At 53.5% G+C, this 18,074-nt stretch overlaps 1 protein-coding gene across 2 annotated transcripts in view; it reads right to left on the bottom strand.

Moving 5' to 3' along the window:
* Positions 1 to 15,776, bottom strand: part of LOC133462729 (protein NLRC3-like) — a 51,294-nt gene extending 35,518 nt beyond the window's left edge. For both annotated transcript variants that reach the window (XM_061744128.1, XM_061744129.1), the window contains exons 1-2: positions 15,572 to 15,776; positions 13,677 to 13,994 (exon numbers count right to left, since the gene is read on the bottom strand). In XM_061744128.1, coding sequence (XP_061600112.1) covers positions 13,677 to 13,994; positions 15,572 to 15,647 — 394 coding nt within the window. In that variant the 5' untranslated portion in view covers positions 15,648 to 15,776. The remainder of the gene's footprint in view (positions 1 to 13,676; positions 13,995 to 15,571) is intronic.
* Positions 15,777 to 18,074: the final 2,298 nt, after the last annotated feature.

Genomic DNA, 18,074 nt, shown 5'->3' with positions numbered 1-18,074 from the left:
GCTCCCCACTGTCCCCCACCACCTCCAGGAAGCTCCCCACTGTCCCCCACCACCTCCAGGAAACTCCCCACTGTCCCCCAACACCTCCAGGAAACTCCGCACCGTCCCCCACCACCTCCAGGAAACTCACTGTCCCCCACCATCTCCAGGAAACTCCCCACTGTCCCCCACCACCTCCAGGAAACTCCCCACTGTCCCCCACCACCTCCAGGAAACTCCCCACTGTCCCCCACCACCTCCAGTATTCCCCACTGTCCCCCACCACCTCCAGGAAACTCCCCACTGTCCCCCACCACCTCCAGGAAACTCCCCACTGTCCCCCACCACCTCCAGGAAACTCCTCACTGTCCCCCACAACCTCCAGGAAACTTCCCACTGTCCCCACCACCTCCAGGAAATTCCCCACTGTCCCCCACCACCTCCAGGAAGCTCCTCACCGTCCCCCACCACCTCCAGGAAACTCCCCACTGTCCCCCACCACCTCCAGGAAGCTCCCCACTGTCCCCCACCACCTCCAGGAAACTCCCCACTGTCCCCCACCACCTCCAGGAAGCTCCTCACCGTCCCCCACCACCTCCAGGAAGCTCCTCACCGTCCCCCACCACCTCCAGGAAACTCCCCACTGTCCCCCACCACCTCCAGGAAACTCCCCACTGTCCCCCACCACCTCCAGCTCCCCACTGTCCCCCACCACCTCCAGGAAACTCCCCACTGTCCCCCACCACCTCCAGGAAACTCCCCACTGTCCCCACCACCTCCAGGAAACTCCCCACTGTCCCCCACCACCTCCAGGAAACTCCCCACTGTCCCCCACCACCTCCAGCTCCCCACTGTCCCCCACCACCTCCAGGAAACTCCCCACTGTACCCCACCACCTCCAGGAAACTCCCCACTGTCCCCACCACCTCCAGGAAACTCCTCACTGTCCCCCACCACCTCCAGGAAACTCCCCACTGTCCCCCACCACCTCCAGGAAACTCCTCACTGTCCCCCACCACCTCCAGCTCCCCACTGTCCCCACCACCTCCAGCTCCCCACTGTTCCCCACCACCTCCAGGAAACTCCCCACTGTCCCCACCACCTCCAGTATTCCCCACCGTCCCCACCACCTCCAGGAAACTCCCCACCGTCCCCCACCACCTCCAGGAAACTCCCCACTGTCCCCCACCACCTCCAGGAAGCTCCTCACTGTCCCCACCACCTCCAGGAAGCTCCCCACTGTCCCCCACCACCTCCAGGAAACTCCCCACTGTCCCCCACCACCTCCAGGAAACTCCCCACTGTCCCCCACCACCTCCAGGAAGCTCCCCACTGTCCCCCACCACCTCCAGGAAACTCCCCACTGTCCCCCACCACCTCCAGGAAACTCCCCACTGTCCCCCACCACCTCCAGGAAGCTCCCCACTGTCCCCCACCACCTCCAGCTCCCCACTGTCCCCACCACCTCCAGCTCCCCACTGTCCCCCACCACCTCCAGCTCCCCACTGTCCCCACCACCTCCAGCTCCCCACTGTCCCCCACCACCTCCAGGAAACTCCCCACTGTCCCCCACCACCTCCAGGAAACTCCCCACTGTCCCCCACCACCTCCAGGAAACTCCTCACTGTCCCCCACCACCTCCAGCTCCCCACTGTCCCCACCACCTCCAGCTCCCCACTGTCCCCCACCACCTCCAGGAAACTCCTCACTGTCCCCCACCACCTCCAGCTCCCCACTGTCCCCACCACCTCCAGCTCCCCACTGTTCCCCACCACCTCCAGGAAACTCCCCACTGTCCCCACTACCTCCAGTATTCCCCACCGTCCCCACCACCTCCAGGAAACTCCTCACTGTCCCCCACCACCTCCAGGAAACTCCCCACTGTCCCCTACGACCTCTAGGAAACTCCCTACTGTCCCCCACCACCTCCAGGAAACTCCCCACTATCCCCCACCACCTCCAGGAAACTCCCCACTGTCCCCTACGACCTCCAGGAAACTCCCTACTGTCCCCCACCACCTCCAGGAAACTCCCCACTGTCCCCCACCACCTCCAGGAAGCTCCCCACTGTCCCCACCACCTCCAGGAAGCTCCCCACTGTCCCCACCACCTCCAGGAAACTCCTCACTGTCCCCCACCACCTCCAGCTCCCCACTGTCCCCCACCACCTCCAGGAAACTCCCCACTGTCCCCCACCATCTCCAGTATTCCCCACTGTCCCCACCACCTCCAGGAAACTCCCCACTGTCCCCCACCACCTCCAGTATTCCCCACTGTCCCCACCACCTCCAGGAAACTCCCCACCGTCCCCCACCACCTCCAGGAAGCTCCCCACTGTCCCCACCACCTCCAGGAAACTCCCCACTGTCCCCCACCACCTCCAGTATTCCCCACTGTCCCCCACCACCTCCAGGAAACTCCCCACTGTCCCCCACCACCTCCAGGAAACTCCCCACTGTCCCCCACCACCTCCAGTATTCCCCACTGTCCCCCACCACCTCCAGGAAACTCCCCACTGTCCCCCACCACCTCCAGGAAACTCCCCACTGTCCCCCACCACCTCCAGGAAACTCCCCACTGTCCCCACCACCTCCAGGAAACTCCCCACTGTCCCCCACCACCTCCAGGAAACACCCCACTGTCCCCACCACCTCCAGGAAACTCCCCACTGTCCCCCACCACCTCCAGGAAGCTCCCCACCGTCCCCCACCACCTCCAGGAAACTCCCCACTGTCCCCACCACCTCCAGGAAACTCCCCACTGTCACCCACCACCTCCAGGAAACTCCCCACTGTCCCCCACCACCTCCAGGAAGCTCCCCACTGTCCCCACCACCTCCAGGAAACTCCCCACTGTCCCCACCACCTCCAGGAAACTCCCCACTGTCCCCCACCACCTCCAGGAAACTCCCCACTGTCCCCCACCACCTCCAGGAAACTCCCCACTGTCCCCCACCACCTCCAGGAAACTCCCCACTGTCCCCCACCACCTCCAGGAAGCTCCCCACTGTCCCCCACCACCTCCAGGAAACTCCCCACTGTCCCCCACCACCTCCAGGAAGCTCCCCACTGTCCCCCACCACCTCCAGGAAGCTCCCCACCGTCCCCCACCACCTCCAGGAAACTCCCCACTGTCCCCACCACCTCCAGGAAACTCCCCACTGTCCCCCACCACCTCCAGGAAACTCCCCACTGTCCCCCACCACCTCCAGGAAACTCCCCACTGTCCCCCACCACCTCCAGGAAGCTCCCCACTGTCCCCACCACCTCCAGGAAACTCCCCACTGTCCCCACCACCTCCAGGAAACTCCCCACTGTCCCCCACCACCTCCAGGAAACTCCCCACTGTCCCCCACCACCTCCAGGAAACTCCCCACTGTCCCCCACCACCTCCAGGAAACTCCCCACTGTCCCCCACCACCTCCAGGAAACTCCCCACTGTCCCCCACCACCTCCAGTATTCCCCACTGTTCCCCACCACCTCCAGGAAACTCCCCACTGTCCCCACCACCTCCAGGAAACTCCCCACTGTCCCCCACCACCTCCAGGAAACTCCCCACTGTCCCCACCACCTCCAGGAAACTCCCCACTGTCCCCACCACCTCCAGGAAACTCCCCACTGTCCCCCACCACCTCCAGGAAGCTCCCCACTGTCCCCCACCACCTCCATGAAACTCCCCACTGTCCCCCACCACCTCCATGAAACTCCCCACTGTCCCCACCACCTCCAGGAAGCTCCCCACTGTCCCCCACCACCTCCAGGAAACTCCCCACTGTCCCCCACCACCTCCAGGAAGCTCCCCACCGTCCCCCACCACCTCCAGGAAGCTCCCCACCGTCCCCCACCACCTCCAGGAAACTCCCCACTGTCCCCCACCACCTCCAGGAAACTCCTCACTGTCCCCCACCACCTCCAGGAAACTCCCCACTGTCCCCTACCACCTCCAGGAAACTCCCCACTGTCCCCACCACCTCCAGGAAGCTCCCCACTGTCCCCACCACCTCCAGGAAGCTCCTCACCGTCCCCCACCACCTCCAGGAAGCTCCTCACTGTCCCCCACCACCTCCAGGAAGCTCCCCACTGTCCCCCACCACCTCCAGGAAACTCCCCACTGTCCCCCACCACCTCCAGGAAGCTCCCCACTGTTCCCCACCACCTCCAGGAAGCTCCCCACTGTCCCCCACCACCTCCAGGAAGCTCCTCACTGTCCCCCACCACCTCCAGGAAGCTCCTCACTGTCCCCCACCACCTCCAGGAAGCTCCTGTCCCCCACCACCTCCAGGAAGCTCCCCACTGTCCCCCACCACCACCAGGAAGCTCCCCACTGTCCCCCACCACCTCCAGGAAACTCCCCACTGTCCCCCACCACCTCCAGGAAGCTCCCCACTGTCCCCCACCACCTCCAGGAAGCTCCTCACCGTCCCCCACCACCTCCAGGAAGCTCCCCACTGTCCCCCACCACCTCCAGGAAGCTCCTCACTGTCCCCCACCACCTCCAGGAAGCTCCTCACTGTCCCCCACCACCTCCAGGAAGCTCCTCACCGTCCCCCACCACCTCCAGGAAACTCCCCACTGTCCCCCACCACCTCCAGGAAACTCCCCACTGTCCCCCACCACCTCCAGGAAGCTCCTCACTGTCCCCCACCACCTCCAGGAAGCTCCTCACTGTCCCCCACCACCTCCAGGAAGCTCCCCACTGTCCCCCACCACCTCCAGGAAACTCCCCACTGTCCCCCACCACCTCCAGGAAGCTCCTCACTGTCCCCCACCACCTCCAGGAAGCTCCCCACTGTCCCCCACCACCTCCGGGAAGCTCCCCACTGTCCCCCACCACCTCCAGGAAGCTCCCCACTGTCCCCCACCACCTCCAGGAAACTCCCCACTGTCCCCCAACACCTCCAGGAAACTCCCCACCGTCCCCCACCACCTCCAGGAAACTCACTGTCCCCCACCATCTCCAGGAAACTCCCCACTGTCCCCCACCACCTCCAGGAAACTCCCCACTGTCCCCCACCACCTCCAGGAAACTCCCCACTGTCCCCCACCACCTCCAGTATTCCCCACTGTCCCCCACCACCTCCAGGAAACTCCCCACTGTCCCCCACCACCTCCAGGAAACTCCCCACTGTCCCCCACCACCTCCAGGAAACTCCTCACTGTCCCCCACAACCTCCAGGAAACTTCCCACTGTCCCCACCACCTCCAGGAAATTCCCCACTGTCCCCCACCACCTCCAGGAAGCTCCTCACCATCCCCCACCACCTCCAGGAAACTCCCCACTGTCCCCCACCACCTCCAGGAAGCTCCCCACTGTCCCCCACCACCTCCAGGAAACTCCCCACTGTCCCCCACCACCTCCAGGAAGCTCCTCACCGTCCCCCACCACCTCCAGGAAGCTCCTCACCGTCCCCCACCACCTCCAGGAAACTCCCCACTGTCCCCCACCACCTCCAGGAAACTCCCCACTGTCCCCCACCACCTCCAGCTCCCCACTGTCCCCCACCACCTCCAGGAAACTCCCCACTGTCCCCCACCACCTCCAGGAAACTCCCCACTGTCCCCACCACCGCCAGGAAACTCCCCACTGTCCCCCACCACCTCCAGGAAACTCCCCACTGTCCCCCACCACCTCCAGCTCCCCACTGTCCCCCACCACCTCCAGGAAACTCCCCACTGTACCCCACCACCTCCAGGAAACTCCCCACTGTCCCCACCACCTCCAGGAAACTCCTCACTGTCCCCCACCACCTCCAGGAAACTCCCCACTGTCCCCCACCACCTCCAGTATTCCCCACTGTTCCCCACCACCTCCAGGAAACTCCCCACTGTCCCCCACCACCTCCAGGAAGCTCCTCACTGTCCCCCACCACCTCCAGGAAGCTCCTCACTGTCCCCCACTGTTGTGTTCATGTGATAAATAATTATCAGAATTATATGCCTGCACTGCAATTGCCTGGCGGTTATATTTTATGACCGACAGAGGGCGCTGTTACACCGTGCAATGAATGAGAATTAGACATTCCATCGGGGAGGAAGAAGGAGGATGATGAAGTTGAATTGATGTTGAATAAAGTCCCGTTCTGTTCCTGAATACGGTGTGGTAAATGACTGATACACCCACACAACAAAGTGGCGACGAGGATAGTGGTGGTGAAGAAAATATGGCTTTGCTTTCCTTGCAACCACCTGCTGTTTTCCTGGACTGCCCAGGTGAACCAAAGATCGCATTTGATGCGTGGAAAAAGTTGTATGACAACTACTTGCTGGCTATCGGGGGACAAGACTTTCCCGCCGTGAGGAAGAGAGCCTTGTTCATTCACTGCTTGGGAACAGAAGGACAACGAATCTACAGCACTTTGCCACTTGCTTCTGATGACTACACAGGAACCGTGAGTGCCTTGGAAAAGTACTTTTCTCCGAAGGTGAATGTCGTCGCCGAGAGGTACCGTTTTCGGCAACGAGCACAAGCTGTGGGTGAGTCAATGGATCACTATTTGGCAGCACTGCGCGAGCTTGTTAAACAGTGTGGATTTGGCAGCATGGAGAATGAGATGCTGCGTGATCAGATTGTAGAGAAGACCAATAATCCTCGCATACGTGAAAGGCTGCTTATGGAAGAGAATCTGACGCTGGACAGAACTCTGGATGTAGCTAGGCGCACTGAAGCTGCTATAGCTAATGCAAAAGCCTTTGCGGATACTTCAAAGGATGTTGCGGCTGTGCATGTGAAAAAGAAGGCGGGCAACTTCAAGCCAAAACGTGCTAAGCCAAAGATGGATGGAACACGCACTACATGCTATCGTTGTGGGTCAGACAACCATCTTGCTAATGATAAATCCTGCCCTGCTAAAGAATGTAAATGCAAAACATGTGGTAAAATTGGTCATTATTCTAGAGTGTGCAAATCCTCTGTTAAGCCTGTAAATGAAGTCTCTAATGATAGTAAGGGAGTAAATGTGCCTGAAATTACTGTCTTGACTGTGAGAAGTAGCATTGACATAAATAAGTTGATGTGTACTGCTACTATTACTGCACCTACTGCACAGGCTTGTGATATTGAGCTGCTGGTTGATACAGGGTCTGGTGTTTCTATACTGCCTGAGAATGTGTACCGTGATCATTTTAGTTTGAGTAAGCTAAATGTACCTAAAGTGCAACTTGTTACCTATTCTAAAGAGAAGTTGAAAGTGCTAGGATGTCTTAAAGCTGACATTACTTACCAGGACAAGTGTGCAACTACTGACTTTTACATAGTCAAAACCGGAACACCTATACTAGGTATGGACCTTGTGACTGCTCTTGAGTTACAGATAAGAGGAGGACAGTTGTTAACTGAAAATGCTACTGTCTGTGCAACCCTCCACCAAACTAAATCCTCGACTACAACCTGCAAACAGGAAGTGAAAACCTCAGCTGTGTTCGGATGTGCAAAAGATTTTGTACATCAGGTGAAAGTGCGGCCAGAAGTGAAGCCTATACAACAAAAGCTCCGCCGTTTACCACTTTCAGTCCGTGATGCTGTAACAATGGAACTAAAGAGTCTGGAGGAAAATGGAATTATTGAGAGAGTTGATGCATCTGAATGGGTATCCCCAATTGTAGTTACCCAGAAGAAGACTGGTGGCATCCGCATGTGCGTGGATCTGAGGGAACCTAACAAAGCCGTCGTCGTGGATGGTCATCCCTTGCCGTTGATCGAGGACATACTGTCTGAGCTGCGTGGAGCTGTCATGTTTTCCACGCTGGATCTAAAATCTGCCTATCACCAACTGAAGCTGCATGAAGATAGCAGAGGGCTGACCGCTTTCATAACACATGAAGGCCTGTACAGATACCGCCGAGTTCCTTACGGACTTAGCTCCGCCCCTGCCGCATTTCAGAAGATGATGTCAACGATCCTCAGCGGCCTCAAAGGAGTACAGTGCTACCTTGATGATGTAATCATCTACGGAACTTCTGAAGCGGCGCACGAGGACAATCTCAAGGCTGTGTTACACAAAATAAATGCAGCAGGCCTGAAACTCAATGCAGATAAGTGCAAGTTTCGTCAAACTACTCTGAGCTTTCTTGGCTGCAAGATCAGCCCAGAGGGTCTCCTACCAGATGACTCTCACATAACTGCAATCCTGCATGCTCCGCCTCCTACCGACCTTGCTACACTGCGCTCGTTCCTGGGTTTGACAACCTGGTACAGTAAATTTGTGCCCAACTATGCTGATGTGGTGGAGCCCCTGAGAGCTCTGCTGCGAAAGAACTGTACTTTCCGATGGAACGACGTAGAACAAGTGAGTTTTGATCAAGTCAAACAGCTGATCGTGAACAGCCCTGCACTTGCGCTTTTCGACCCTGCCAAGCCTACTATAGTTTCTACTGATGCTTCAGACTACGGGCTTGGAGCCGTTCTGACTCAAATAGACAACAGTGGTGAAGAACTGACTGTCGCCTTTGCTTCTCGCAGTCTGTCGGATGCTGAGAGAAAATATTCGATCGTCGAAAAGGAAGCACTGGCGTGCGTTTGGTCTGCTGAGAAGTGGCGTACATGGCTCTGGGGGAGAAAATTCCTTTTGCGCACTGATCATCAAGCTCTTACAACTCTCCTGACGACCAAAGGGAACAACCGTGCTGGCCTACGGATAGCCAGATGGTCTGCTCGCCTGATGGAGTTTGACTATAATGTGGAATATAGAAAAGGGTCACTGAACAGCGTCGCTGACTGTCTATCTAGACTTCCACTTCCTGAGACAGACGCTGCATACGCAGAAAATGTAGAGTCTGTTGCAACCATTCTAGCTGATCTGAGGGCTATCTCCGAGAATGACTTCCAGTCCGCCTGCCGTGCTTGCCCGGTGCTCACAAAACTCCGTACACAGATAAAGACAGGCTGGCCCTCAAGGAAAAATGCACTTGACTCTGATTTACAGCCCTATTACCTGATCAGACATGAGCTTGCAGTCATAGAGGACTGTGTCGTCAGAGGTACTCATCGGTTGCTCGTGCCTGAGTCTGTACAGAAAAGACTCATTGACATCGCTCATGAAACGCACCAAGGCATTGTGAGGACTAAACAACGCCTCAGAGAACTGTATTGGTGGTACCAAGATGGACTCACAAATAGAGACACTAGTTAAAAACTGTACAACCTGCAGACAGAATGATAAAACGACTGTGACCCATGATGCTCCACTTCATCCTGTGCCTCTACCAGCTGCTGCCTGGGAGAAAGTTTCAGTGGACATTGTAGGCCCATTCGAGATAGCACCTGCTGACTGTAGGTTTGCCATAACACTGGTAGACTACCATAGTAAATGGCCTGAAGTAGCTTTCACTCCCCGTACTGACACAGCTACTGTGATTCAGTTCCTGACCACTGTCTTCTCTCGAGAGGGGAATCCAAAAGAGCTGGTCAGTGATAATGGACCTCAGTTTGTCTCCGCTGAGTTTGCAGAGTTTCTCAAGACGAGGGAGATAACGCATCTGAAATCGTCAGTCTATTATCCACGAGCTAACGGAGAAGTTGAACGATTTAACCGCGTTATAAAAGACTGCCTACAGACTGCAACAATTCAAAGACAACCATGGAAAAGCATTCCTGAGAACATTCCTTATGGACTACAGAGCAACGCCTCATTCTACCACTGGAGTATCCCCTTCAGAACTTCTCCATGGACGAAGAATGAGAACAAAGCTTGTAATAAAGGATATGCCTGTACCGTCTACAGACAAAAACGCGGTGCGTGAAAGAGTGAAACAAAAACAAGTGAAATCAAAACAATACACAGATGCTCACCGACATGCCAAAGAAACAGACTTCCAGCCTGGTGACCAAGTACGGGTTAGGAAGCCATGGAAAGTGAGGAAAGGAGAACTGAAGTTCACAAAACCAAAGACTGTTGTTACTAGGAGAAGTTCAAACAGTTATCTGCTGGATGATGGAAGAGTCTGGAACGCCTCTCGGTTATCTGCACTGCCAGAATTAACCCCAAAACCTGAATCTGAAAATGCAATGGACTGTAGTGAACGAGGGGACTGACAAACCACCTGAATCTGACTCTGGTGCCCCACTCAGACCTACCAGGAGTAGAAACCCACCTAATTGGACCAAGGACTTTGTCATGTTTAAGTGAGAGAAATGGGAAATGTGCATTAGAGTAAATATAAATGCATAGATCTGTGAAAGTTTATTTTATTATTTTGGTTCCATACATAGTACAGAGTGTAGTATGCTATTGTTCTTTGCTGCGTTGAAATACTATTTATGTTACAAGAAGTATCCTTTGTTGAAGAGGGGAAGATGTTGTGTTCATGTGATAAATAATTATCAGAATTATATGCCTGCACTGCAATTGCCTGGCGGTTATATTTTATGACCGACAGAGGGCGCTGTTACACCGTGCAATGAATGAGAATTAGACATTCCATCGGGGAGGAAGAAGGAGGATGATGAAGTTGAATTGATGTTGAATAAAGTCCCGTTCTGTTCCTGAATACGGTGTGGTAAATGACTGATACACCCACACAACACCCACCACCTCCAGGAAGCTCCCCACTGTCCCCCACCACCTCCAGGAAGCTCCCCACTGTCCCCCACCACCTCCAGGAAACTCCCCACTGTCCCCCACCACCTCCAGGAAACTCCCCACTGTCCCCCACCACCTCCAGGAAACTCCCCACTGTCCCCCACCACCTCCAGGAAACTCCCCACTGTCCCCCACCACCTCCAGGAAACTCCCCACTGTCCCCCACCACCTCCAGGAAACTCCCCACTGTCCCCACCACCTCCAGGAAACTCCCCACTGTCCCCCACCACCTCCAGTATTCCCCACTGTTCCCCACCACCTCCAGGAAACTCCCCACTGTCCCCCACCACCTCCAGTATTCCCCACTGTCCCCCACCACCTCCAGGAAACTCCCCACTGTCCCCACCACCTCCAGGAAACTCCCCACTGTCCCCCACCACCTCCAGGAAACTCCCCACTGTCCCCACCACCTCCAGGAAACTCCCCACTGTCCCCCACCACCTCCAGGAAGCTCCCCACTGTCCCCCACCACCTCCATGAAACTCCCCACTGTCCCCCACCACCTCCATGAAACTCCCCACTGTCCCCACCACCTCCAGGAAGCTCCCCACTGTCCCCCACAACCTCCAGGAAGCTCCCCACTGTCCCCCACCACCTCCAGGAAGCTCCCCACCGTCCCCCACCACCTCCAGGAAGCTCCCCACCGTCCCCCACCACCTCCAGGAAACTCCCCACTGTCCCCCACCACCTCCAGGAAACTCCTCACTGTCCCCCACCACCTCCAGGAAACTCCCCACTGTCCCCTACCACCTCCAGGAAACTCCCCACTGTCCCCACCACCTCCAGGAAGCTCCCCACTGTCCCCACCACCTCCAGGAAGCTCCTCACCGTCCCCCACCACCTCCAGGAAGCTCCTCACTGTCCCCCACCACCTCCAGGAAGCTCCCCACTGTCCCCCACCACCTCCAGGAAACTCCCCACTGTCCCCCACCACCTCCAGGAAGCTCCCCACTGTTCCCCACCACCTCCAGGAAGCTCCCCACTGTCCCCCACCACCTCCAGGAAACTCCCCACTGTCCCCCACCACCTCCAGGAAGCTCCTCACTGTCCCCCACCACCTCCAGGAAGCTCCTCACTGTCCCCCACCACCTCCAGGAAGCTCCTGTCCCCCACCACCTCCAGGAAGCTCCCCACTGTCCCCCACCACCACCAGGAAGCTCCCCACTGTCCCCCACCACCTCCAGGAAACTCCCCACTGTCCCCCACCACCTCCAGGAAACTCCCCACTGTCCCCCACCACCTCCAGCTCCCCACTGTCCCCACCACCTCCAGCTCCCCACTGTCCCCCACCACCTCCAGGAAACTCCCCACTGTCCCCACCACCTCCAGGAAACTCCCCACTTTCCCCCACCACCTCCAGGAAACTCCCCACTGTCCCCCACCACCTCCAGCTCCCCACTGTCCCCCACCACCTCCAGGAAACTCCCCACTGTCCCCACCACCTCCAGGAAACTCCCCACTGTCCCCCACCACCTCCAGGAAACTCCCCACTGTCCCCCACCACCTCCAGCTCCCCACTGTCCCCCACCACCTCCAGGAAACTCCCCACTGTCCCCCACCACCTCCAGCTCCCCACTGTCCCCCACCACCTCCAGGAAACTCCCCACTGTCCCCCACCACCTCCAGGAAACTCCCCACTGTCCCCCACCACCTCCAGCTCCCCACTTTCCCCCACCACCTCCAGGAAACTCCCCACTGTCCCCACCACCTCCAGGAAACTCCTCACTGTCCCCCACCACCTCCAGGAAACTCCCCACTGTCCCCACCACCTCCAGGAAACTCCTCACTGTCCCCCACCACCTCCAGGAAACTCCCCACTGTCCCCACCACCTCCAGCTCCCCACTGTCCCCCACCACCTCCAGGAAGCTCCCCACTGTCCCCCACCACCTCCAGTATTCCCCACTGTCCCCCACCACCTCCAGGAAACTCCCCACTGTCCCCCATCACCTCCAGGAAACTCCCCACTGTCCCCCACCACCTCCAGGAAACTCCCCACTGTCCCCCACCACCTCCAGGAAACTCCCCACTGTCCCCCACCACCTCCAGGAAACTCCCCACTGTCCCCCACCACCTCCAGGAAACTCCCCACTGTCCCCCACCACCTCCAGGAAACTCCCCACTGTCCCCCACCACCTCCAGGAAACTCCCCACTGTCCCCACCACCTCCAGGAAACTCCCCACTGTCCCCCACCACCTCCAGGAAACTCCCCACTGTCCCCCACCACCTCCATGAAGCTCCCCACTGTCCCCACCACCTCCAGGAAACTCCCCACTGTCCCCCACCACCTCCAGGAAACTCCCCACTGTCCCCCACCACCTCCAGGAAACTCCCCACTGTCCCCCACCACCTCCAGGAAACTCCCCACTGCATAAGAACGCAGTGCAGCCAGTAACTGGACCTCCGGGCTCAGGGCGAAATTGCACCAACGTGATGAGGCGTTGTATCTCAGCCCGTGGAAGCCGGTACCTCATCTGGACAGCCGGGTCCGACAGCACGTCCAGGGGATTGAAGTGCTGACGCACGAATGCGCTCATAAAAACAGTTCTGTTTCACGCACGGCGACGCGGTTGATTTGCAGCGAGAACATGCTGTATAGCAGCCAAATTATCAAATACATGATAGTCATGATGATCGTTTTATTTGTGCGTAATGCATAAAGCATATACAGGAACACACTTGTTATTCCTTATTTTTCTTTTTTTTCCCTTTGCTGTCTCCAATGAATGCTAAACAATATAAATCTAAAGTATAAAATAAATCAAAATTTGTGCGGGGTGCATTGTTTTAATATCTCATTGCTTGGTTGGATATTGATTTGCCTGACGCGGCTGGATCTGTGAGTCTTTGTTCACTAAGATGGTTGTAAAGACTGGGTCAGCAGCATCTTTCATTTCCTTCTTAATGAAAGAGATACTTAAGCTAAGAGCAACTCTGGGAAACGCGATTTTCTTTCACAGGCTCCTTAAGAAGGTTTGAAAGAAGTCTTTCGCTGTTAAGAACTACTTAACTGATCTGGGAAACCGGGCCAATAACTGTTCTATTCTGTTTATTACAAAAAACCAACATGAACAACAGATTCAAACATCTGAATCTGCTGAGGTTTTTATTCTCCACATACCGTTCACATTCAGGTGGATGAAGTTCTCCTTGTTTCCAGTGATGGTGCTGACGTCACACCGATATCTGCCCTGGTCCTGAACCTTCACTCCTCTCAGCAGCAGGGAAGCGTTTCCTCTGGAGATCTGGTCCTCAAACAGAGATGTTCTTCCTCTGAACCTCTGGTGCTGCTCTCCCAGTCGGTCTTGTTTGTGATAGTAGGAGTGAACCCGGGACTCTGGTGGAGTCTCTTGAATCCAGTGGATGACAATGTCATCATGAGCTGTGAAACTGCAGGGTAAGATACAAGTCTTGTTGACCTGACAGGAGACCTGTGTATCTGCAGAAACATCAGAGGAAGACTCAGAAGAAGACTTTAACAGGAAACTCAGCCACTTTGAGGAACATGCAGTTGTGTTATGTCTTCATTAAAAATCTGCATATAAAAAAGCTGATAGAATAAAAATGGCCGGTCATAATTATGAACTTTAATGAGGTTTTATTTTACCTACATGAAATATTGTCATGCAGTTATAAACATAACAACTATTTGTCCAACTGATAAAATCAAATATTCTGTTTTTCTTTCTATGTTTGTTTCCATCCATCCCTGAGAGAAATCATTTATCCATCAGCCAGTGAGAATATAGTTCCAGTCTGAACAAACACGACTTCCCTGTGAAACGATTTCACTGTGAATTCAGAATATCCAGATGTGTAACGTAAAAAACAAGCCACACAGGAGCAAATGTGATACAGAACTTAAAATAGCATCATTACACACATAGATGAAGAGATCAAAACATTCAAACGACAAGAGAACGTCCGAGTACGTCGTCCTGACTACAAACATGAACTCAACATAAAGTATCTAAAGTATCACTGATTCCTGTTAAGATCCTTCTCTTCAGGCTTAAACACGTTTCAAATATAGAAACAGAAAAACACATTTGTTATTTGAAGGTTCTTATTAAATGTTTGTCCTAAAATAACTTTGAACAGCCTCCAGCTGATGTAAATTACTGCAGCAGAGTTGTGATGATCAGCAGAAAACTTCATATTTCATCAACCATCTTCCCTTTGGTGGTTTCCTTTAAATCATAAACCTTTTCTCCTTCCATATAAAACCTTTAAGAGCCGAGCTCCTTCTGACTTTAAACCTTCCTTCCATATTTTAATTATTAACACAAAACTTTGCTCTCATAAGTTTTCTGAAGAGGAGTTTGACAGCAGTCTGGCAGTAAGGGTTAATTATTAATTCTGAAGGGAAATAACTACAATTGTATCTGTTAACGAAACTTTACTGTAATTGTTTATCTTGACAGTTATAATTATTATTATTACTTTGCATTTTCCATCCCATCTTTTTCCAATTTGGACTTGTCAATAAATAAATAAGCGATGAGCAGGATTCGTATTTTTCCAGTAAAGGTATAATGACTCCTTTTTTCCGACCAAACTTAAACAAATCTACATTCAAACCCCGTGACAAACAAGCTCCATGTTGACGTGTTCACCGCCACCTTGTGGTGAAAACTAAACACTACATCAGTAAAACAACATGAAGGACTTCTGATCAAACCCTAACTAACATCTAACCCTTTTTTTTGTCATTTGGATTGTTGATTTTTATGCCCATCTTTTTGCTAAATTGTTTAAAATAACCAACTAACATCTTCCTACGTCGTATATGTAGGTTATTTTGGACTTTGATTCAGGTCCAGAGAAGCTTCTTCCTCCTGCTGTCGACGGTTGAAGATTCGCGTCACTAAAGTTTCAACTTACTTGCACCGTAGACACATTTATGGATTTAACTGATGTTTACCTGTATTTTATATTCAAACCGGCAATTGTTGGATATTAGACATTTTTATATGTTAGTCCTTTAAAAAATATCAGAGTTAACTGCTTACTCACCACCATTAGAGAAAACCGAGCAGCACAAAAACAGACCATAAAGCATAAAACTGATGATTCTTTTCATGTTCTTCATCTTTCTGCTTCAGTTGGACGGTTCATTCTGGACAAAAGTATTTCTGATTATTTCCTGCTTGATCAGTAAGTTCACACTCCTGACAGACAGATTTTGTCTCCATCGTTATAGTTGTGGACTTTGAGCGGTGGGTGTGTCCGTTGGAAAGATGGAGTGTGTGAGCATTATTTATGAAAAACTCCAGAGTCAGTGGCTACAGGAGTGGGAGGGAGATAGTAGAGGGAGGAAGCTAAATAACATCCAACCATCAGTGCAGCGAGTGCAAGAGTGACCATGCAAAGAGTGGACGACATCAAGATGACACAGCGACAGCCTGAATTATGGTTCTGCGTCAACCCAACGCAGAACACACACCGTCACCGTGACGCCGTCGTAAACCTTCGGACTTCTCCGTCACTCCATTTCTCCGCGGTGCAGTTCCCCCCGCGACCGCTAATTCGAGATCTTTTCCTGAATGGTTTTTCCGACTTTTTCCGGTCACAGTGAATCAAAGAGTTAAGGACAACTATTGTGCAAAAAAAACAAAACAAAAAAAAATCACGCATACACAAAGAAAAGAGCGCTGAATGTTCACTACTGCTTCAAACCGGAAACCGGAAATTTTCTATGCAGAACCATAACTCAAGCTTTAGGCTGGGGCATTGTGCTCTGGCAAGTGGGCTAGTATTGGTGGGGAAGCATCCTGACGGCAAGTGTCAGAGTTGCAGAGCACTGGAATCTGTCATGCATGTAATGATGCACTGTCCAACTTATGCTGAGCAAAGATGGGAAGTGTTTTTAGCATTATTGATCAGGGATGGGTTTTAAGAGCTTTTCTCTCCCAAACATGCTGCTGGGTAAAGGGCTGGAGCAGAGAGAGAGAGAGCTGCTGAGGAGCTGGTTCACTTTCTTAGATCTACAGAATAATCAGTGGCGGCCTTTGGCATCAGGGGGCCCGTTTCAATATTTAATATGGGGCCCTATTTATTACTATATTTGCCAGCGATGTGTCCTGCGTCCGTGACGCATTATAAGCTGAAAGAACGCAGTAAACGCATCCATGCGTGACGCATGGATGCGTTTACTGCGTTGGTGTTATTAGAGTGGGCGGCAGCCGCTGCTGTAGTCGGTGCAGATGCTGGACCAAAGAAAGATGTCACTTTCTGAAGACTACTGTTACCTTTCTTAATTTCCAGTCCCAGGGTCGGCGCCAGAGCAAATATTCAGAGGGGGCAGGGCGGGCACAAAATCAGCCGTGTAGGAGAGCATTTTAAGGAAAAAAGTGCATTCTCACTGCTTTCCTATTAATAATCTGTCTAAAACAGCCTTTTTCTCAACCTTTTTTTCAGTCATGACACCTTTCAAAAGTGAATAAAATCTCACGATACCCCAGAGTAAAATATAATTAAAAACCACACTGCATCGCTCTGACTGTAAATGCATAAGTCCGGTTTATTTTGTATCAATAACTTGAACACGATAACTGCACCAGAGTAGAAGTCATCGTTCACTGTTGTGCTTGGTTGCCACGCTGATGGACAGAAACTATGGTGATTTTTAAAAGAAAGACTGCCTAAAGAGACTTTTCCAGCCGGCTTCACGCCGGCCGTTCAAAGTGAAGCCTGATTTATGGTTCTGCGTTCAATCGACGCAGACGCTACGCGCAGCGCGTGTGTGTGTATGTGTGTATGTGTGTGTGTGTAGACGGCGCCTTTACGGTCGGTGCGCCGTGTTTTAAATACAGAAATGACACAAAACCGAGGGTGCCTTTCCACACGGCGTCCGTATGGCCGCGTATTTAGGCTATATATGAAATGTCAGAATAGGTAATTTTTTGACGACACCCCTGAAGCAGTCAGACGACACCCCAGGGTGCTGCGACAGACCAGTCCTATCTCCGAACCGTAGTTGGGAGAGCTGGTATTTAAATACGGTTTCTGGCTCGTTGCTGGTAACCGACGGTTGTCTAGGAGTCCGGGGTAAGTGAAGGAAAAAAGGACGGAGGAAAAATACTGTCCGTGCAGCCTCGCACATTTATTACAAACTTGTAATAAGAGCAAACAAAACACGTGAGGGCCGACGACTGAAACTAACGGAGGACACACTGAAAAGTAACTGAACACGTGTACCGGTCTTCCACACGCGCACACCTGCATCTCCCTCTCTCTCCTCCGCTGCACCCACTACGTCTCACACACACACACCCGAACACACACACCGCCTTAAAGGGGACCGGGCTGGCCGGTAACACTACTCACAGCTTTCTTTTTTATATCTGCTCATTTTCGCTTTTCAGCACCACTCTGGTATGTTCGTTTCATTTTTCTTGGATGTTAGCTTGTTAGTTTAATGGAGGGTAGTGATTTATTATAGTGTCTTCCTTGCGCATTTATTTTTTTGTCAGTCTGTTGGGGGCCCCCTGGTGGCCGGGGCCCGTTTCAACTGAAA

Source organism: Cololabis saira, chromosome 16 (assembly GCF_033807715.1).
Source record: "Cololabis saira isolate AMF1-May2022 chromosome 16, fColSai1.1, whole genome shotgun sequence".
In the NCBI taxonomy this organism is placed as follows: domain Eukaryota; kingdom Metazoa; phylum Chordata; class Actinopteri; order Beloniformes; family Belonidae; genus Cololabis; species Cololabis saira.
The sequence above is the reverse complement of the archived record's forward strand: the minus strand, read 5'-3'. Positions and strand labels throughout refer to the sequence as shown.